General features: G+C 32.5%; 1 protein-coding gene across 1 annotated transcript in view; it reads right to left on the reverse strand.

Annotated features, from left to right (window-relative positions):
* Positions 1-212: 212 nt before the first annotated feature.
* LOC141665081 (CENP-B homolog protein 2-like) overlaps positions 213-24,569 on the reverse strand; it is a 30,818-nt gene continuing 6,461 nt past the window's right edge. The window contains exon 2 of the mRNA XM_074471064.1: positions 213-254. Within this exon, the coding sequence (XP_074327165.1) occupies positions 213-254 (42 nt within the window). The remainder of the gene's footprint in view (positions 255-24,569) is intronic.

A 24,569-nucleotide genomic window follows, 5' to 3' on the forward strand; every position in this document is an offset into this window, starting at 1 on the left:
TGTTTGGTTTGTTTTTCTTTTTTAATTTGAAGTTCGTGTAATGAAGAGAAGCTTCAGTTTCAGCTTTGTATCTACTATCTAGATGTACGCACGTAGTCTGCATAACTCTTGTTTTTGTTGTACTGTCTCATAAATAAAGCAAGCGGTTTGTTGTGTAAACCCAACTTGTGCAGAAATTGCAATTTCCTTTTATCTTTATCTTTAGAGCATCTCTAAGACAGAGCACTTTTAGCAATAATATCTACCTGGCAATCCTAATTTTAAAAATATAGATAATATGTAAAAAAAACAGTACTCCAAGAAGACACCTGTTAGGTAAAATTTTAGATGCCGAGAAAAAGGCACGTTACATTTGTTGAATCAATGACTGTCATCTATATTTGAGCCACGTCATTTCCCTCTACAATATTTCTCCAACGGCTTATTTTCTCTCCACTGGATGCCTTCCCGCTAGAACATCTGGCTTCATCAAATATATATAATTAAGGTTTGGGATTTTAGAATTTAGTAGAGTTTTACAAAAAATTACATTTATATATATATATATAATAATTACATTTAATATATATATATAATTATTAATTTAACTTTATGTAATATTAATTGTAAAAATTTAATATCACAAAGTGTAAAAAAATCATGTTAACCAATTTTATTAATTACTTATATAATTTTTTATTGTACATTTTTATATAAAAAACTATTAAAATTACTTGGATAAAAAAATTAGTTAAATATTTTATAATATATAAAAATAATGTTTGTTAACTAATTTTTTTCATGATTTAAATATTATAATAACATCAGTAAATATTTTTATTTTATACATATATATATATATATATTATTTCCACTTATATTTAAGTTAAAAAAAATATTTTTTATTAATAATTTCTTACCAACCCTTTTTGATAAAATATACCTGTTAAATTTTGAAAATAACAATAAAAACTGTTTTTTGAATATAACTAATCATTATAGATAATACCACTGAAGCAGAATTCCTTACACATTCATTAATTTTTACATAATATCTATTTTCTACTAATATAGCTAATAAATATAGGTACTCCCGTTAAGATGCTCTTATATTATAAGATCGGGGTCTCAATGAACAACGATAAACAGTTTAAAATCCAAGCTGATCTCAAGCTCCACATTTTACCGGTGTACTGCTCCACATTTAACTGGTGGATTGTTTTACATAGCATATAGTTTGGTTTGATTTTCAACAAACACCCACCAGTCCACATCTTAAAATTTATGCCAGACTCTTACATGCAGAAATGTATGATATTTTATGACAGAATTTGCGATTAATTGTTTTTCACCAAAACTTAATTCTGACGCTCTAAATGTTTCCCCACCTTGGCGTCAAACTAGTCGTCCCACGGCAGTTCCACCATTCCATACTACCAATCTTGCTGGATGGAGTTTGTGCCAACACCACACAGCTCAACTGCATGGTCTTAAAACCAACAAACCGGTAATTTTGAGAGAACACAACCCATGCACCTTCTCAATATCAGAATAATCAAATTGAAACCAATCGTAGGAACTCGATATATATGCGCAAACACAAATACATGTATGAAACTCGATACGCGTAATCAGACTAAATGAGTCGGCTCAGTTATCATAAGAGACGGACTGTAATGCAAATGGAACAATCTAAATATATTGCAGAAGATATAAATTGGGAAATAATGTAAAGCATTATAAAAAAATAAATCAAAATACATATCACCAAGAATTTAACTTGATTCGGCCCCTAAACTTCATCTATTACCTATAAAGTCCTCGTATCAACTAGTATATAGAGTCTATAACTAGTATAGAGAGTCTATTATAATCCAATAATAAAAAACTTACAAATATTGAGATTACAAATATATCTTAAAAAACCATTTTCTTGACACTAATATCACCTACCAAACCTATTACGCTAGTTCATTGACTACCTTGACCTAAACAATTTATAATCTAGTTTACTCGACACATTCGGACAATAGTATAGCAAGAATAACGTGAATTACAACTCAATCTATATTTCTTATTCGACCGGAAGAAATGAGAAGAATAAGAAAATGCTTTTCAGATCTATGATAGAAAGTTATGAGAGCATTAATTTCAATCCCAAAACAAAATGTGTAATTATATACAAGGCTAACGGCTAGAATTTCTCAAATTTAAACGGATAGAGTTTGTCAGGCGAGTTTGTTTGAAAATTATAAGAATTATAAGTCTCGTAAAACAGTCACTTAAATAAGGTTTTGAATTGTTGAAACGAGTGGATAAAATAAGATTGTTTGAGAGGGGGTGGAAATGAGTACACAGTCAAACTCAATTATATTTAATCCTAACTAGATTCTGCATTGTTCTAAGCTTCATCAGAAATATGTAGATTAACAATATAGAATACTTGCTACTTGTATGAATTTTAAAACTGTACCACTCGGTACTAATAATCATTAATCATGATCTGTCTTAAATCTAAAGTACTACTAAATCAATCAACTATATATATGAATTATAGATGTATACTGGTTAGTTAATTAGGCAATAAAGTTTTTAATCATCTAGTTTTGACAGGATTTATTATTATATATGGCTAAGCAATTAAGTTTACTAGTATGCAAAATTTGTGTTAAGCATGTTATTCCAATGCTAGCATGCAAAAACGAGATTAAACATTTGTCACATGCATGTATAAAGCATTTTACATAACCTAGTTAAACAATATCAGAAGAACAAAAAATAATGGGCCCTGAAGGCTAAAAAATATTGAAAATTGATTGTTCACATGCTCAGGAATAAGGATAACTGCCTGTAAGACGGCAAGATGTAATTCCAAACAAAAATAAGCTGCATTATTCATGAAATCCGTACGATAAATATGCATATTTCAGTGGTGGGCTGCACACCGCAGTTGAATAAGGTTTCGTTAACAGAGAGAATGAGAGATGAGGCAGAACTTCCTCGTTTAGACAGTTAGACAAGACCCCTTTCTGGTATTATACAGTTGTGACTTGTATGATTGAATGATTGAAGTTAGATTATTTTTTTAAAAACTAAATACTATAAGAAAATTCTATATAGAGAGTTAATATATTTATATAAATAAAATAAATAAATATTTGATTTATGGAAGATTATAAGTTAGAAAGTATTAAAATGATAGCAGATAAAAACTTTACTTTTAATAAAAATATAAATCAACATATTCCAAGTTGTAAAATAAGTATGCAAATAATAAATGAAAAATTAGATATGATAGACAATGTTGGAAGAAAGAGATGAAAAAATTAGAAGACTGGAAGAAGAAAATCTTTTAATAAAACGAGAAAAATTTATTAAAGAAACTAATTTAGAAATTCAAATAAAAGACTTAAAAGAAGTATTAACTGAACAATAAAAATTAATAAATGATTTAAGACAAAAAATTAAAAAATGAATTGGATAGATCCAAATGCAATAACTAGAAATAATAGAAAAATAAAACTTTTAATAAAAAATCAAGAAAAAATAGAAATCGAACTAGATAAATTGCACGAAAGAAAAAGTAAAATTGAATGGACAAGAGAAAATAGGGATGAAATAATAAGATGTTATCAACAACTTGGAAATATGATAATAACATTTAGAAATAATAAACTACGAATACTAGGATTTAAGAGAATAATTTTATCAAGTAATATAACTGGATAATAATACAGTTTGAAAAAATGTCATTAAAAAAATCAAGTGAAAAACAAGATGTATATTATCAAATGGATGAATACGAAGAAGGAACATCACAAACTCTAAGTTTTAAACCGGATATATATAATCAAATCCAAAGTGAAACAGAAGAACTAACAATAAAAAAAATATTCAAAACATCATATTTTGAAAGAAATAAAGAAGTTAGATATAAAGCTCAAAAACATGAAATATAATAGATATAGATACGATAAATGGAAAAGCAAAAATAAAACTAATAACAGATGGTTTGATAAAAAGAGAACTATCTAAATTAAAACAAAAGGAAGCAAGCAAACTAAATAAAATATTTATTTTGGAGCAATAAATTTACAATAAAAGCATATTTTCAGGATAATATTGATACTCCTATACACATATATGTACTAGACGATAGAATAATAGGAAATATACAAGATTCATTAATAGCAGTAGTAAAATGAAACTTAATATATCAGAAATTAAAATTTATAATACAACCTGATTTTAGCATATCATTAAGAGATGAAAATAAAGAAAGATCTTTAACATTATATTATAAATTAGATGGAATAAAAATGTAAAAGGTAAGTAAAGTAATTAGTATAGAAACTAAAATAGTTTATGCTATGACTGGAAACCATCATGTAAAGAAACAAACGGAATTAGGTTTAATAGTACCAAAATTATATAATGATATATTAGAAAAAATTGAACATAAAGAAGAATCTCAAATAACAATCTCAGAAGAATTTACAATACACTTTAGTAATAGACAAATAATTCCAATATAAAGAATTAAACCAATATTAGAAGGATCAAGATTAAGTTTTAGAAGAGAACAAAACCCTATAAAATTAATTAGATCAATGAGTATGACCAGTAGAAAATTAGATTTAATAAAATTAATGTGTTATGAATCAGATAAATTAAGAATAAAAACAATAATATTTAATGGAATATTTGCCAAAGAAGTCATAGCAGAAATAAATACTGGAGCAACAAAAAGTCAAATACATATAACTGAAGTTGACTCAAACAAATGTGAGGAAATAGAACCTCAAATAATAACTGAACCAAATAGTTCGAGAGAAACAATAATAACAAAAGGTATAAAATTAAGATTAAAAATTTTAGACTTTGAATATAATATAAGTCTAGGAGTGATAGAAAATGACGTTAGTTATCAACTATTATTAGGAATGGATTTCTTAAATGAAATAAAATATAATATAACAAATGAAGGAATAGAAATAAATGATCAGAATAAATTAAGATTTATAGAAAGAATATGAACCCTGAACAGGAGATAAACAACAAGAAAGATGAAATAGAAACTATTAATAAGATAATAAAAGAAACATTAATTATGTCTCAAGAAAAAGAATTACAATACTTAAAAGAAAAAGAAAAACTAGAGGAGGAAGTAAAAGAATTAGAGAAAATAAAAGGTAAGAAAAGAAAAACATGGATAATTGAAGGAGAATGAATAAAACGAGTTTATAAATATGAATAATACTGAAAACCAAATAAAAGATATTTGGACGAAATATTTATAAAAGAAAGTTTAAACGCTATATTGAAAAAGATGGAAGAAAATCAAGAAATTAATAGAAAAATAATTAAGGAAGAAATAACAGCGTTATGGAATATGTCAGAAATCCCAATCTTTAAACAAATATTAGATAAGTTAACTTTAATACAAAATAGTTTAGAACAAAATAAAGAAAAGAAAATAATTAAAGACGATACAGAAGAACCAGAAATAGTACCTATAATGGTATTAGGAAGAACTAAAGAACCTATATTAATGGATATAAGCAAATCGAAACCTAAAATGACTATAGGGGTTAAAAGAGCAATAAATGATTTAGCAGAACTTCATAAATCATGAAAATTCTAGAAGAATGTCTATAACAGAACATAGTGCTATAACATTTCTTAAAAAATATGGAAAGGAGTTAATGGAAAAAGAAAGACAAAAATATGAACCTATAAAACAAGAAATGAGAAAAGATGAATTAGAAGAATTAAGGAAAGAAAATGCTAAATTAAAAACTAAAACCAATATAGAATGGTTAAATAAATATAAATTTTATAAAAGAAAATATAAAACCTAAAAGAAAGAATTAAAAGAAACAAAGTTAGAAGTAATAAATGTATTAAAAGAAATAGATAATTTAAAAAATGAGATAAATCAATTAAAGATAGAATTAAAAGGAAAGGAAATTATTAAGTCTGACGATAGTGATCCAGAAACGAATAAAGAACAAGGTGAGAGTAGTAATACAAGTGAATTAGATAGTAATCTAGGAGAAGAAGGATTAAATTACTTAGAAGAATCAGATAATGAGGAAAAGAAAATAATAATAAAAGAAAATAAAGAAATATTAGAAGCACTTGGAAAAACCGTAAATGCAATTATAACAAATGAAGAAAAAAAGCGATGAAAGTGATATAGAAGAAAGAGAAACTTCGCATAAACAAATAAATTATGAAACCGAATCAGATAATATAATGGATGAAGATGCATACCCAGAAGAAGAAATAGAAGATCATATAATAACTAAAAATAATATTAAAATGCCAGGAAATATACCTATAGGACAACAAAATGAAGTACAAGATTTCATAGGATCAATAAACCAAGGAATAAATATAAATGGATATTTTCTAGATTTAGACAATGTCTACGATGATCAAGAAATAAGTAGAAGAATAAAAGATTGGAATTTAGGGATGTATATAGCCTTAATGAATTCAAAAAATATAGAAGATCTGAATTATGTTTTTGAATTAATATCAAAAACAATTGTAGGAAAAGCAGCATTTTGGTTAGAAAATATTATTTATGAATTAAAGGGACAAGTAAGAACGTATGCTAGAAGTTGGAAAGATACGTTAAACGCATTTGACATATTATTAAAAAGAGAATTTCTAGGAGAAAGATGGTTTGTAGCTCAAGAAAATATAAAAGTAGAAAGAAAATTAGAGATAACAATGTATCTAAATAATATGAAATGTTGTAGGATTAGTAAATTACCAGAATATACTATAAGTTTTACTAAATTCTTTTATGAAGCTAAGTTTTTACCTAATGAAAACTTAGTATATCAACAACTGTATTATGATCATTTACCTTCACCTTATAATACCGAAATAACTAAAGAATATAATAATCTAGAACCTAAGGAAAATACATTAGGAGAAAGAATTAGATTATTAAGAGCATATTTTACTCGAAATGTGAGGAATATAGAATTGAACAGAGAATTAAAAAGGATAAAAAACAAGGATTAAGAGAAATCTGTAATTTCACAGAGAAAAAATTAATATTTGGATGTGATAATCAAAATTATAAAACTAGAAAGAAATATAGGAAATATAAAAAAACAGATTATAATAATCAAAAAGAATATTATAAAAAACAAAATAAAACCTATAGACCTTATAAACCATTTAATCGAAGATTTAAAAGAAGAAAATTTAAAAAATATAGAAATACTCCTAAAAATAGAAAGAGATTTAGATATAAGAGAAAGTTTAGGAAAAAAAATAAAACAAAAATAGCAGATTGTAAATGTTGGAATTGTAACGAAAAAGGACATTATGCAAATAAGTGTCCTAAATTACAACAAAAAGGAGTAAAATACATAGATACTACCGAATTAATAATGAAATTAGAATACATAAGAGAAGATAATAATAATTGGTATGATGAAGAAGTATTCTATATAAGTGAAACAGAACCAGAAGAAATAAATTATATAAATAAAAATGATAGTAATAATGAAAGTTTAACTACTGAATAGAATAAAATGGTAGCTATATATATTGAAGCACATGTAGAATATAAACATACTAAATATATAAAACAAAACATATTACTGGGAAATAACTTTTTAGATTATTTTAAAACTCAAATAATAAAACAAAATAGGATAAGTCTGTTAACACCTTGCGAAAAATGGATAGTATTAAAAAGAATAGTACCTGTAAAATCAATAGAAATAAGTAATATTAAAGCAGAAAGAAAAACTAATTTAGAACTATTAAAACAAAAATATTTAAAACCCTTAAAAATAAATTTTGGAGAACATCCAATGAAGCTATGGGAAAAAGAAAAAATATACGCTGAAATAAAATTGATAAATCCTAATAAATCCTAATGATATAATTAGAACAGACCAATAAGATATAGTCCAACAGATCAAAAGGAGTTAGAAGTTCAAATAAAAGAATTACTAAATTTAGGACTAATACAAGAAAGTAAAAGTCCGCATAGTAGCCCAACATTTTTAGTAAGAAATCATAATGAAGTAAAAAGAGGAAAAACTAGAATGGTAATAGATTATCGAGAACTAAATAAAAAGACTATATTTGACGGATATTTCCTACCATATAAAAGAAATTTAATAAACCAAACAAGTAATAAAAAATGGTTTAGTAAATTTGATTGTAAAAGCGGATACTGACAAATAAAATTAACTAAGGAATCTAGATGTTTAACATCATTTAGTGTACCACAAGGACATTATGAATGGATAGTACTACCATTTGGATTAAGAACAGCCCCACAAATATTCCAAAGAAGAATGGATAAAATATTTAGAGAAATGAATGATTTTATTTTAGTATATATAGATAATATATTAATATTTAGTGACAATTTAACAGGTCATTCAAAACATCTTGATATATTTATTCAGACTATTAGAAAACATGGAATCCTATTATCAGAAAAGAAATCAGAAATATTTAAACACAAAATAGAATATATAGGATATATTGCAGATTCTGAAGGAATTCAATTAGAAGAACATATATCAACAAAAATAAAGAATTTTAAAGAAACTTTAGAAAATAAAAAAGAAGTACAACAATTCTTAGGAATAGTAAATTACGTTTCAGATTATATAAAAGACTTACCAAAATTAAGAAAACTACTAAAAGATTTAATAAAGAAAAATAAAACTTTTGAGTGGAAAGAAGATTATACAAATGCAATAAGAGTACTAAAAACAAAGGTAGAAAATTTACCTAAACTGTGATTACCCAAAGATACTGATCAATTAGAATTATTTACAGATGCTAGTGATATAGGATGAGGAGCAGTATTAGTAGCTTTTGAAAAAGATGATATTGATAAAGAAAACCCTTTAATATGTGGATATGCAGCTAGAACTTGGAAACCCAATGAAAAGAATTATCATATTAATGAAAAGGAATTATTAGCGGTAAAATTAGGAATTAAAAGATTTCATTATCATTTACTACCTGTAAAATTTATTGTAAGAACAGATAACACTCAAGTAAGATCATTTATATTCAATAAAATTGACCCTTTACCATAATTAAATAAGAGAAGAAATTGGCAAGCATTCTTTAGTTGTTATGATTTTATTATTAAAAATATATCAGGTACTAAAAATACTCTTGCAGATTTTCTTAGCCGAGAAAATGGACAGGGATAATAAAAATATTCAACCGATGGAAACGATACTAGAAGAAATCAAGAGGAAGAATGAACAAATTGCAACCTTGACCCAAGAAGTTAATAACCTTATAAAAACTCTTGAAGGAGCTATAAAGCTTACCAAAAATATTACACCCCAAACTTTTGTATCAAGACTAGCTACAACTCCTACAATATCAACCCTTACCCAAACAGAAATATCCAAACCAGAACAACCAAAATCTCAAGTTTCTATATCAGTCAAAATTAAATATCCAAAAGAGTATATAGAAGCCTTTGAAAAGATAACAAAATTTTATGACTACAAGTCCAATAATACCATCCTCAGAATTGAAAAGTTTAGTAAATATCCAAGGTATATCTGCAAAGAAGACGCTGATCCTAAAGTGGTAGAAAGCTTATTAATGTTGGGATTTATTGATAAAATCATGGTTGATGAAACATTAAGAAGCATATCAAAACTTCCACCACTAATAGTTGAAAGCGTTAGTGCAATGATGCAATCATATGGACCGGAAGGAATATATGCAGTACAGGTATTTGATGCTTGTACCGACTTTGTAGGAAAACCAATAATAATATGTCATATATTCAAGTATGGTAGGAATACTACCGTAGAAGGCGATAATACTAGTCTCAAGTATCATATGCCATGCACAATAGAAGGATTCCAAGAATGGATGTCAAATAAAAGAGCAATTGGATTATCAGTTCTAAAATCCAAACTTGAAGATCTTATAAAAGGGAGGAAGGCATGTGTATTAGGAACAAGTATGAAGGGAGACGTAGAAGAAATACTAACATTATATTATAATAATGATGTTTTGAAAACAGATACAAGTGATTTAGCAGGTATGCATAACAGGATAATAGGTGGATTTTACAATCATGCACCAAAAACCAAGGAGTTTTTCAAGGATATTATTACAGGACAAAGAAAGAAGACTATAGTATTTTTAAAACCCTTAGTAAAGGAAGGAGCATGTTCTAATCCTTTCGAGTAAAATTGTAATAATTCCTGTTATTTCAACATGTAATATTAAAGTAATTTTATGGCCCAAACAAAGTCTGGTGACCATAACATATTAGAAAATGTTTTTACGGCCCAATAAAAATTGGTGACTGTAATATATGATTCTACGGCCCAATGAAAATTGGTGACTGTAATATATGATTCTACGGCCCAATGAAAATCGGTGACTGTAATATATGATTCTACGACCCAATGAAAATTGGTGACTGTAATATATGATTCTACGACCCAATGAAAATTGGTGACTGTAATATATGATTCTACGGCCCAATGAAAATTGGTGACTGTAAAAACAACCAAAAAATTATGGAATTCCAGACAAAAGACAAAAGACAGAAGGCATCAAAAGGAGTGGACGAAATAAAAAGAGAAAGCAGGAAGAATAAAAGCACAGAAGAAAAGTTGCAAAGTTGAAAAAGAAGACAGAATAATTCAGAAGAAATGGACACAAGGAAAAGAGAAAGCAGGACAGAAGAAAAAATTGCAAAGTTGAAAAAGACGACAGAAGAAAAAGTTGCAAAAGTTGAAAAAGTTGACAGAAGAAAAAGTTAGAAAAGTGGAAAAAGAAGACAGAGGAAAAGAAAAAGGAAGGGATGAAAGAAAAAGAAGAAAAGAGAAAGAATATTATGTCGGAAAAGCATATCATGTAATATAAATCTCTACCTCTATAAAAGAGGAGAATTGTAATTAAAGAGGTATCAGTGTTTTTATCAGTTTAAAAAATCCATCACTTGCTTAGTTATTTTCTCTCTGAAGTTTTCTTATAAAAATTTCTTTTCTATATACATTTATGGCAAGCTAAAAACCTCACCTCTGCAATCTATAACAAGATAACATACAGTTTATATATATATTTAAACAAAATTTCATATAGATCAAGTACCCAATAAACATCTACTGTTATAATAATTATAAAGATGGAGAAGCAAGGAACGGTAGATAGTCCGTTGAGACGCCTGAAGTTGCAAAGCCCAAGATGACGGGGAAGTCGAAATAGGGGCATAGCATTCACCAGGGACTCCGGTGAGCTGTTCTTGATTCATCAACTTTATAATTGTTTAAATGATTTTTGTTTATTTGGTATACGATTAATATGTTAGGATGCTTAAATATATAGAAGTAACTGTCATGTTTAAATTGTTATGGATTGTAGAGAAATTATAAACATAATTTTATGATTTATATATCTGTGTGCCTTCCCTCTTTAGGGTTATCAGATATAGCTAAACGATCCCCAAATCTGGGTTTTCTTCTTCCAGTCTTCTAATTTTTTCATCTCTTTCTTCCAACATTGTTCGTAACCTAGCTATCATATCTAATTTTTCATTTATTATTTGCATACTTATTTTACAACTTTCAATATGTTGATTTATATTTTTATTAAAAGTAAAGTTTTTATCTGCTATCATTTTAATACTTTCTAACTTATAATCTTCCATAAATCATAGATGTGAGTTGTGACCGTATTTTACACCCATTTTATAAAAGTGGTCAAATTTTTGGATTCTTAAAAAAATTGCAAATTTTTGTCTTCGCCTTTTAAAAAAATGCTTCTCGTCAACACCCCTCAATTGTTTATCGTTAACTACGAATTATACAAAAGTAAATATTATCAATAATCTGTGTAAAAAATAAATATAAGTATAGGTGTGTGCGTGCAAAAACAATAATCGAATAACAGACAAAAGAACGGAGATAGGAAGCGTATAACGAAGGATAGAAAAATCTGAGTCCAGTGTGGAACTGTCTCCTTACAGCTTATTAGCCCTCACCGTATTGTGCGGGAGAAAAGCCTCCCAGGATAAAACGGATTACAGTGGCAATCCCGAAGGTCGGCATTCTCAGCGAGCTTGAAAGCGAGCAAGAAACTATCACGGGTTAGAGGGTAGGTGTTTAGGAATGACTGTGTATTTGTGTGTTTAACCCTAATACCCTAGAGATATTTTAATAGGGAGGGAGGAAAAATTTGTGTGCTGCACAATTACCATAATTAATTAAACCGCGTCAATTAATTAGGTCGGTGTAATTAGTAAACCGCGTTAATTAATTAGGTCGGTGTAATTAGTAAACCACGTCAATTAATTAGGTCGGGGGTCAATTAATTATTATTAATTAATTCGACCGACATAAAAATTTGTGTGTTTAACCCTAACGCCCTAGGGGGGAGGAAAAACTTGTGCGCTGTACAATTACCATAATTAATTAAACTGCGTCAATTAATTAGGTCGGTGTAATTAGTAAACCACGTCAATTAATTAGGTCAGTGTAATTAGGTCGGGGGTCAATTAATTATTATTAATTAATTCGACCGACATAAAAAAACAAAACTGTAAGTCACGTCGCACACGCGGGCAAGCTCGAAGGCTTCGCAAGCCTCAGATTGCCCCTCAAAAGCCCACAATTTACACCCATGCGCGCCCGCGTAGGAGATGGAGCAACACATGGACAATACAAGTGAACAATTCATATGTGTGTTGCTATATAAAACTAAGGAAAACTCTTTTCCTTTTCAATGTAGGATTTAATGATTTATAACTTATTTTCTATTCTTAAGGGACCATTTTTGGTTAATCATGTCTCACTCATTCCTTAATCATTTTGAGTCATTCAAAGTGTCTCGGAAAGCTCTTGTAAAGGAGAATACGTTCCAAGCGTCACTCGTTGCACACACGCGACAACTCACCACTCAAGCGCGACTCAAAATGACTCGACAATGTTGGGGTGTAAAACCCATATTTTCTAACAGTAAATACCATATATATGGCCGTATTTACACTCATTTGAAAAAATATGGCCAAACTTTCCCATTATCGGAAAAATGGGTCAGATTTTTGAAAATAGATGTGTAGAGTACGACACACCTATACTATTTATTCTTATAAAATTAATAGGTCTGAAGTTAACGGAGTTGATGAGAGCCACTATTGTACGATACAAATATAAAAACTATAATCTTTATCGAGAATTCATAATTTTGGCTACCTTTTTAAAAAAGTATAGCCACAATGATATTTACTCATTTTTCGTGCATGTTTGGAAATCTCATATATTAGCTTAAATGGGCTGAATGGTCTTTCTCAACTTAGAGAGACTGTTTGGCGAAGTAAATTGAACGGACTAATTTCATCATATATGGTAAAAAATGGAAAGTAGGTTGAAGGTACTTTCCTGCTTTCCCAATCCTGTTAACCATTTTCACAATCATACCTCCATTAAATACGTTAGGGGTGTGTATGGTGCGGTTTGGTACGGTTTTTAGAATTAACCGTAGCCAAACCAATACATGCGGTTCGGTTCGGTTAATTGCTATTAACCGTCACCAAACCGCATAGAACGGTTTTTCGATTTCGGTTAACCATTCATCGGTTTCGGTTTTTGTTAGGAATATATGTGTATTAGTTTGATGATAAGTTAAACAAAACACTTAAGTAGAAATCTAGTGTTTGTAGCCTCAACGGATAAGACCACTTTGGCTATCCGTTGATGGAATAGCTTTACTTAGACATAAGTTTAGTATTGTAGCACATTTCAGACTTTGTAAATGAGTTATAATTCTTAGAAGTTGTAGGAAATTATAAGTCATGTTGACTACTAGTGGATATGCAAATAGGAGGGCTAATTGTAAATATTTCATGCCTTGTAATTTTGTATAAATGAAGTAGTATCAACTGGTAAATTAAAGACCTTCAACGGATGAGAAACAAAGCCTCAACGGATGTCTCTAAAGCTTCAACGGATAACATCCATCAACGGATGAGTGCATCAACGGATAAGAGCATCAACGGATAAAGCCACCAACGGATGAAAGCTTCAATGAATGCTCAGTTCCATAGCAGTTGATAGTGACAATTCATAAGCTGACAGAGGCACATGGGTTGACAGAGACAATTGGAATGTGGTAGCCTCTTGGAGGAATCAAGAAAAAGCAGCATTTCCATTCTGGTGTAAATAAGGAAGTATTCAAAGATTCACAGATTATCTTAGATTGCATTGGATAGAGAAATGAAGAAGAAACATGTGAAGGACTATTTTATAATTGTATTTTATCTTTGTCTTCACTTGAAAAACTTGGTGATATATAAACCAAGTTGCAGCTAGTAATTAGGTGTGAATTTTCAAGAGCTGTTTAGAAAAATTCAGAGAGAAAATCATCTAGTTTGTACTAGGAAGCAACTGTGAACAATTCTTTGTATCACAGATTTTCTGAAATACACATCTCTGGTGGAACAACAAATCCACCAGAAAAGTTTTAAAGCCTTTGTGTTCTTTACATTTGTGTTTTAAATATTCATTTGTCTGCACTTGCTTAAAGCAATTCACACACATCTGTTCATCAGACACTTAGCTTTTGAAACTGCTCAAAACTTGAAAAAGTTTTGAGATTTACATTCAACCCCCCTTCTGTAAATCTCATTGTTAGTTCCTTTGGAATAATAATTGGTATCAGAGCAAGCTCTTGACATACAAAGAGTTTAAAGATCTATTCTACTAACATCATGAGTAAGAAGGATATTTGAGTGAAGATTCCAATCCTGGAAAGAGATAATTATCATCACTGGAAAGTGAAGATGCATCTACATCTTCTCTCTCAAGATGAAAGCTACATAAACTGCTTTGAGAATGGTCCTCACATCCCTAATAAAGTGGCCACAGCTGCTGCTGCCACAGTTGTTGTTGGACAGTCTATTCCCAAGCCAAGAGCAGAATGGACTCCTGAAGATATTGAAGAGGTTCATAAGGACAAGAAGGCCATGAACATTCTGTTTAATGGCCTAGACAAATATATGTTTGATAATGTCATTAATAGCCTCTCTGCTAAGGAAATTTGGGATACTGTACAACTTATCTGTGAAGGTACTGAGCAAGTTGGAGAAAACGAAATGCAGCTTCTCATTCAACAATATGAATATTTTCATTATGAAGAATGAGAATCATTGAATGATACTTTCAATAGATTTCAGAAACTGTTGAATGGATTGAAGTTGTATGGCAGAGTGTACCAAGTCAAGGATTCCAACTTAAAATTTCTAAGGTCTCTACCAAAGGAGTGGAAGCCTATGAATGTTTCACTAAGGAATTCTCAAGATTATAAGGACTTCACACTTGAAAGATTATATGGAATTTTGAAGACCTATGAACTTGAGATGGAGCAAGATGAGCTGTTGGAAAAGGGAAAGAGAAAAGGTGGATCAGTTGCACTTGTAGCTGAAAATGAGAGAATTGAAGCCAGGAATGAAGAAAAGACAATGTCAAGCAAATCAGAATCAAGCAAGGGAAAGGAGCAAGCAGTTGAGGTTGAAGACAATTCCAGTCAAGATGACTCTAATGATGTTGATGAACATCTGGCCTTTCTGTCCAGAAGATTTGCAAAGATGAAATTTAAGAAAAACACTAGAGCCACTAAGCCAAACAAGAACATAGTGGACAAGTCTAAGTTCAAGTGTTATAACTGTGGCACAAGTGGACACTTTGCAAGTGAGTGCAGAAAGCCAACTTCTGAAAAGAAGAAATTTGAGCAAGTATTACAAAAAGAAATATTTCGAATTGCTCAAACAAAAGGAAAGGGCTTTTCTGACTCAGAAAAATGTCTGGGCAGCTGATGGAGCCAATGAAGATGATGATATGGAGTATGTCAACTTAGCCCTGATGGCTAATTCTGATGAGAATGAAACTAGTTCATCAAGCAACCAGGTAATCACTACTGACCTCTCTCAGCTTTCTAAAGATGAATGCAATGAAGCTATAAATGATATGTCTACTGAATTGTATCATTTACGTGTTTCCCTTAAATCACTGACTAAAAAAAACATGAGAATTAAAGAGAATAATCTGTTCTTAAGTGATAGGAATGCTATGTTAGAGGGTAAGGTAATTGAGCTTGAAAAGATTAAAATCAAATGCTTATCTGTTGAGAGTGAACTAGAAGAGTCTATTAAGAAAGTAGAAATTCTTTCTAAACAACTAGAACGTGAGCAAGAGGTAATTAAGGCCTGGAAAACATCTAGGGATGTTAGTGCTCAAATTGTCAAAGTTCAAGGAATTGAATCATTCTGTAAGAAATCCTGGAAGAAAAATAAAAAAGGAAATGGAATTGGTTGATGGACTGTCAACGGATGTGGAATCAACGGATGATGAAAGTCATCTGTTGAAGGAAGAAAAAGAGCATCCATTGAAGGCTCATCAGTTGAAACAGGCAAATGATTCTAAAAAGGATAATTTGAAAAATCTCAATAAGAAGTTTGGTTCAACTTCTAAGAACTTTGTCAAAGAAGATGTTGGGCTTGCTGAGCAGGCCTAACTCCACATTAGTATGATATTGTCCGCTTTGGGCCGAGCCCGCACGGGTTTGTTTTTGGGCACCTCCCAAAATGCCTCATTCTAATTGGAGATATTTGACTGCTTATATTCTAGCAAACTGCCCCTCCCACAAACGATGTGGGACAACTCCTAACAATCTCCCCCTTCACACATCGGGCCCGACACCTGTCGATTCTGCCTCCTGATTGTGTGATCTGGCTCCCCCTTGACCCATACTGGAAGTCCATCTGACTATCTGCTCTCCCTAGGCCCAAATTGGAAGATCCACCTGCCTTTTACTTGAGCCCATTCTGGGGCAAGCCCATTCTGGGGCAAGCCCATTCTGGGGCAAGCCCATCTGCCTCTTCCTAGGTCCATTCTGGAGCCCACATGAGATTGTTATGGATCGTCTCAACCTGAAGCTCTGATACCACTTGTTGGGCTTGCTGAGCAGGCCTAACTCCACATTGGTATGATATTGTCCGCTTTGGGCCGAGCCCGCACGAGTTTGTTTTTGGGCACCTCCCAAAAGGTCTCATTCTAATTGGAGTTATCTGGCTGCTTATATTCTAGCAAACTGCCCCTCCCACAAACGATGTGGGATAACTCCTAACAGAAGAAGCTAGCACATCCAAAGATGCTTGTAAGGTGAATATAGGACACATGACTTTAGATCAGTTGAATAATAGGCTTAAGTTGGTTGAGGATAAAAAGGAAACCAAAAGAAAATCCAATAGAAATGGGAAGGTAGGGATTAACAAACATAACAATTACACACCTGATAAGTATGCCCCTAGGAAAAGTTGTGTGCATTGTAGTATTGTTAATCATCTATCTGATAACTGCAAATCTGTTAAGAAAGCTCCCATGCCTTTAACTCCTTACATGCCTAATATGTCTATGTCACCATTACATGCCATGCCTGTTCTGTCTCAACGGAATCCTCATGCACATTTTGCAAACATGCCATATGTTAATAATCCTTATTTTGCTGCATTTAGTATGCCTCATATGCCATACAATATGCCTATGTGGAATAACATATTTGCACAATCTATGCCTTATCAAATTCAACCAAATGTGCTAAATGATTATGTGACTAACCCTACACTTCAACCAACTACATCTGAGACCAAGGTTGACTCAAAGTTACCTAAGTCAAAAGGTGCAGGAAGTTTGAAGTCTAGGAAAAAGACTAACAAGGATGGACCCAAGGAAACTTGGGTACCAAAATCAACTTGATATGATTTTATTGTGTGCAGGGAAAAAGAAAGAATCTATGGTACTTGGACAGTGGTTGTTAAAGGCACATGACAGGAGATTTCACCCTGCTCACAGAGTTCAAGGAGAGAGCTGGCCCTAACATAACCTTTGGAGATGACAGCAAAGGGTTCACTATGGGATATGGCTTGATTTCAAAGGAAAATGTCATCATTGATGAAGTTGTACTAGTTGATGGTCTCAAACACAATCTATTGAGCATCAGTCAACTATGTGACAGAGGGAATACTGTTTCCTTCAATTCTGAAGCCTGTGTTGTTACCAGTAAGAAGGACAACAAAGTGGTTCTAACTGGAGTTAGAAAAGGAAATGTGTACTTGGCTGACTTCAACTCTACAGATGTAGAATCAATCACTTGTCTTTTCAGCAAAGCAAGTCAAGATGAAAGTTGGCTATGGCACAAGAAGTTGTCCCATTTGAATTTCAAGACAATGAATGATCTAGTAAAAAAGGACTTAGTTAGAGGAATGTCTCTAGTGGAATTCTCAAGGGATGGATTGTGTGATGCTTGTCAGAAAGGAAAGCAAAAGAGAGCATCATTCAGTAAGAAACTTGAATCAGCAATTGATGAACCATTACAACTGCTACACATGGATCTTTTTGGACCAGTCAATGTATTGTCAATTTCAAGAAAAAGGTATTGCCTAGTGATTGTAGATGATTTCTCAAAGTTTTCATGGACCTATTTTCTTGGTTCAAAGGAAGAAGCTAGTGAAATTATTATCAATCATATCAAGCAAGTCAACAACCATCCAGATTTCAAAGTAAGGAATATCAGGAGTGATAATGGAACTGAGTTTAGGAATTCTACCATGAGGTTGTTCTGTGAAGAAAATGGGATCATGCATGAGTTCTCAGCTCCAAGGACTCCACAACAAAATGGTGTGGTGGAAAGGAAGAACAGATCACTAATTCAAGTTGTAAGAACAATGCTTGAAGAGTCAAAACTCCCAACATATTTTTGGGCTGAGGCTGTTAACTATGCATGTTACACTCAGAATATTTCTCTAATTAATCAGGCAAAAGGCATGACTCCCTATCAATTGTTCAAGAGAAGAAAACCAACCTTAAACTTCCTTCATGTCTTTGGTTGCAAATGCTATATTCTAAGGAACCAACCCGATCACAAAGGCAAGTTTGATGCAAAGGCTGATGAAGGGATATTTGTTGGGTATTCTGTTGGAAAATCATATAGGGTCTACAATCTAAGAATCAACATTGTCATGAAATTTGTGCATGTTGTGTTTGATGATAAAAAGATTGATGGACTAACAGATGAGGGACACCATGAAGGACTCAAATTTGACAACATTGAGATATATTATGATGATAGTGAAGATGAGAATGAGGGAGAAGACACTTCAAAAAAGATTCAAAATTTGCCTTTGGATAATGCACAAAATGCTGCATCAGTTGAAAGTCATAACTCAGCATCCATTGACAGAAGTAATGCAGCATCCGTTGAAAGATAAAGTGCATCATCCGTTGAAGTACATAATAGAGCATCCGTTGATCATAGTTCATCAACGGATAATCAAATTACATCATCAGTTGATAGAACTCCCAGTTTCTTGCAAAGGACCAATAACTCAGGGGGAGTTTCAACTAATCAATACTCTATCTCACATCATGACAACAGGGCCACCTCATCTAGAGCTAATTTACCACCTCAAAGGAAATGGACCAAGAATCATCCCTCTGAACTAATCATTGGTGATGCAACATCTAAGGTGCAAACTAGAAGGGCTACTCAAGATGAATGTCTATACAGTAGTTTTCTATCACAGGAGGAACCTAAGAGAGTGGACGAAGCTCTATTGGATCTAGATTGAATTGTAGCTATGCAAGAGGAGCTAAACCAATTTGAGAGGAACAAACTATGGAAGCTGGTACCCAAGCCAAAGAACAAGAGTTCTATTGACACAAAATGGGTATTCAGAAACAAGATGAATGAAAATGGCATTGTCATAAGGAATAAAGCTAGATTGGTTGCCAAGGGCTACTCTCAACAAGAGGGAATAGATTTTGATGAGACATTTGCTCCTGTTACAAGACTTGAAGCCATCAAAATTTTTCTAGCCTATGCAGCTCATGCCAATTTCAAAGTCTATCAAATGGATGTCAAGAGTGCATTTCTGAATGGAGAATTGGAGGAAGAAGTCTATGTGAGTCAACCTCCAGGGTGTGAAGATCCAAATTTTCCAGACCATATGTATTATCTGTTGAAAGCACTCTATGGACTAAAGCAAGCACCTGGAGCCTGGTATGAGACTTTGTCAAAATTTCTTCTAGATAATCACTTTACAAGAGGTACTGTTGACAAAACTCTTTTCTTTAGAAATGTTAATGGCTCTACAATACTTGTTCAAATTTATGTAGATGATATTATATTTGGTTCTACAGATGATAAACTTTGTAAAAAGTTTGCTAATTTAATGCAAAGTAAATATGAAATGAGCATGATGGGAGAGCTAACTTATTTTCTTGGTTTACAAGTTAAACAAGTTAGTGGTGGAATTTTCATTAGTCAAACTAAATATATTTATGATCTTTTAAAGAAGTTTGACTTAATGGAATGTTCATCTGCAAAAACTCCCATGGCTACTGCCACTAAGCTTGAATTAAACAAGGCTGAAAAGTCTGTGAACATTACAAGCTATACAGGCATGGTTGGTTCAATTCTATATTTAACTGCTAGTAGACCTGATATAATGTTTTTTACATGTCTTTGTGCTAGATTTCAAGCTGATCCTAGAGAATCTCACTTAGTTGCTAATAAAATAATTTTCAGATATTTCAAAGGGACTCCAGATCTAGGAATTTGGTACCCTAGAGAGTCTGGTTTTGATCTAATTGGCTACTCAGATGCAGATTATGCAGGTTGCAAAATAGATAGGAAAAGTACAACTGACACCTGTCAATTTCTGGGGAATAAGCTTGTGTCATGGTTCAGTAAGAAGTAAAATTCTGTTTCTACATCAACAACTGAGGCTGAGTACATTGCTGCTGGTAGTTGTTGTGCACAGATATTATGGATGGGGAATTAACTATTTGATTATGGGCTAAATGTTGACAAAATTCCAATATTCTGTGACAACACAAGTGCCATTGCCATTACTGAAAATCCAGTGCAACATTCAAGAACCAAGCACATTGACATCAAGTACCACTTCATAAGGGAACATGTGATGAATGGTACAGTGGAACTTCATTTTATTCTAAGTGAAAAAAATTGCAGACATCTTTACCAAGCCACTTGATGAATCAACATTCACAAAATTGGTAAGTGAGCTAGGTATGCTTAATTTTTCTTGAATTCATGTCCAAATTGTAATTTGTAATGCAGCCTGAAATGAATTTATTGTAAGAGCAAAGTTGGCTTTAAGTAAAGTTTATTCTATCAATAGATATTTTCTATCCGTTGAAAGCCAAAGTTGTTCCATCAACGGATGTTCATTATCCGTTGAAATACAAATACATTTCTGGAAATTTTATCCTTCAACGGATAAAACTGTGTTAATCTTCAACGGATGACCGTTTACCTCATCCGTTGAACTGTCACATCAGTCGATTCAAGTGGATCACAGCCGTTGATTCTATTTTCTTAACCGTTGACACATATATATAAACTTGTATGTATTTGTATTAAAGGCAGTTTTTAGAATACATACAGTTTTTCTTTTATTCTTAAACGGCTGTAATTTACTTAAAAATATTGTTTAATCATTTTCTTTATATTTTAATTTGAGAAAGTATAAAAGTCCCTTTGAATTCTTATTTTCACTTTACGCTTTCTTGAAATTTCAAAAGCTTTTACTCTCTTTCTCTCCCAAAACTCTCAACTTTTCTCTGCAACTTCTAACCACAACAATGGCACCAGTAGTAAAGATAATGTCCCAATCTGGGTTTGTCTATGAGAAAAACAATTTCGTAGCTTTGGTGGAAAAGAATGAAGCCCACTCAGATTATCATAAGATGATGGATTTCATCAAGAACTACAAACTGAGCTATGCAATGCTGGAGGCCCCAATGATTTACTGTGAGGTAGTTGAGGAGATTTGGACAGCTGCTGAGTTCAACTCCACTGATATGACCATCTCCTTCTCTCTCAAAGGTAAGGATTACTGTATTAACTCTGATGATATACAGTCATGTTTTAAATTACCTGAAAACAATGCCATAACATCACATACTGATAATGATGTATCTAGCATGTTAGATTCCATAGGCTATTCCCTTGATTCTACTAGTTTAGGCAGTATTAAGAGAAAAGGCCTTAGGAAAGAGTGGAGTTTTCTCAGTGATGCCTTTATCAAGGTTTTCTCTGGGAAAATTAGTAATTTTGATGCAATAACTTCAGCTCTTGTTAATATGCTCTATATGCTGGTTTCTGATAGGTACTATAATTTTAGCAACTATGTTATGCTAGAATTGGGTACTAGGTTAGGTAACAAGGCTAATAGAACTCATAACATCTATTATGCTAGATTCTTTATGTTATTGGATAACCATGTTGCTGAAGGTTTGGTCATAAATAATGAGAGTAATAAGCTCAAGTGCTGGGTACAAGAGAAGAGGGTCCTTACAGACCTTTTAAGGATTGACCTCAACAGTAAGGTGCCATTGGTATACTTACCAATAATGGCTGAACCTCAGGTAAGTAAGGTAAATACTTCTTCAACTCCTACTACTTCCAACCCCAACGTTTCTTTGTCTTCAAGTGTGGCCATGGGATCTGTGTCAATGCCCCAACAGATTCCTACCAAGGCCACCAAACCTAAAGTTTCAAAACCCAAGTCAAAGAAAGCCACCTCTGTTGTCTCTCAAAAGACAACAGTTGTAACAATTACCATAAACCCTGAGGGGAATGAACAGGGTGTTAGTGGTGAGGGGAGGGGTGAACATAAAGAAAACCCCCAGAATAAGGTAGGAGAGGTGAGTGGTACCCAAGCTAGCCAAGCCACAGTTTCTCAAAAGACTATGGTGGTTGAAAAGGATTTAAACTTATCCCTAGTTTCACCCTCCCAAAAGGGTGTAGCTATTGAAAATAGTCCCCGACCAGGGACACAGAACAAAAGAGGGAGGGACACTGAAGCCACACACTCACCTGTAAAAGCCTTCACAAGAAGAAAGAAGGTCAAAATCCTAGTTTCAACACTGGATGCACACACTGCACAGATACAATCACTTCTATCTATGCCTTCACAAATTCAGCTTGATGTGACTCCAACAAATGTGGAGTCACAACCCCATTCTCTCAGAATTGACACACACCAACCACCAAATTCTCCATCACCATCTCTGGATGTAGACAGGATTTTCACATCAATTCCTGATTCTCCCTCTTTACAACTCAGGGAGGAGCCCCACTCAAGTACTGGTGATCATCATCTTTTAGATGAATTGTTGGATCATCAACCAATTCTTTCAGACCTAGTTGAAGAATCTGTGTCACTTAATTTAAAATCAATCCACACAGATTCAACAATTATGTCACTTTCAATTTCTACTTCTTTTCCTTCTTCTACGGATATCCCTCATCCGTTGACAAGTGGTTGTTCTTCAACGGATAAGCTTAACAGCAGTTATTCGTTGATAACATCAGTTTCAACAGATATTCTTTATCCGTTGATGGTCTCTACACAAACAACTAAATTAACTCCAAGTGTAGAAGACATGTTTACTGTACAATCACTTCTAGGGCTGAGGGAAGGGAGTGAAAACTTGAGTGAGAGGCTGGGTTGCTCCCAGGCAAAAGGAGAGCTTGAGAGTATAAATATGCATGCTATTTCTTCCAGCATGGCAAAAGAAAGTGAGAGGAGTACCACCTTAGTAGGTGAAGGTGAGGGTGTGAGGAGTGTGAGCCAGGGGGAGCCCCTGATGCAACAAAAGAGAGAAATTGAGAGAAAAACATGTACAAGAGATATAAGGGTGGATCCAACCATTGCTAGTGAGTCATTGATTGTGGATGATGTTGACAAGGAAAGACAATTTTAGCAACATTACAGAGCTGAACTTGATAACATTTCCTTGGATGCTGACACTTTTACTCATCCTGTGTCAGCCTATCAACTGTTGGCTACTCAGGGCAATGAGGAGGCAGAAAAGACTTTAAACCTAGTACATACTTCAGAATCTCTACAAAGGGATAAAGTTGCTGTCAATATGATGTCTTCTACAGCTGGAGAGCCATTTGAAGAATTTAGAGTAAATTCTAATGATGATGACTTTGGTTCTTTTGATAGAAGCATGAGCTTAGGGGGAGATGAAGGCCCAAGCTCTATTCCAGAGTTACCTGAATGGGCATTGACAAAGGAGTCTACACCAGGGCATTTCAATGTATCCTTAGTCAAACAAGTCATGGCTATCCAAAAGGCAATTCAGGAAACTTCCAATGCTGGTACCAAGGCCATTCTCCAAGCCCACTTAGATTCTCTACATCTCATGAAGCTACAACAATTAAGACAGAATCTAAGTGTGGATGAAATCAAAAAGGATATAGCTGACTTAAAGTCCTACAATACTGAGAAGCTGGATGCAATCATGCCCTTTGGTACCATGCAGGAACTGTTACTGAGACTGAGAAGAGAATCAGATGCTGAAAAGAAGATGGTCAAATTGGAGGAAAGAGTTCAAATTATTGAAAACTCTATGGTGACCATCCTTCAAAATCAACAGTCTCAGACTAGTCTTCTAATGCAACTGGCTAAAGCACAGGGCTTGACCCCTCTCCTTGATGATAACAAAAAGGGGGAGAATAAA

This window comes from Apium graveolens, chromosome 6 (genome assembly GCF_009905375.1).
Source record: "Apium graveolens cultivar Ventura chromosome 6, ASM990537v1, whole genome shotgun sequence".
NCBI lineage: Eukaryota > Viridiplantae > Streptophyta > Magnoliopsida > Apiales > Apiaceae > Apium > Apium graveolens.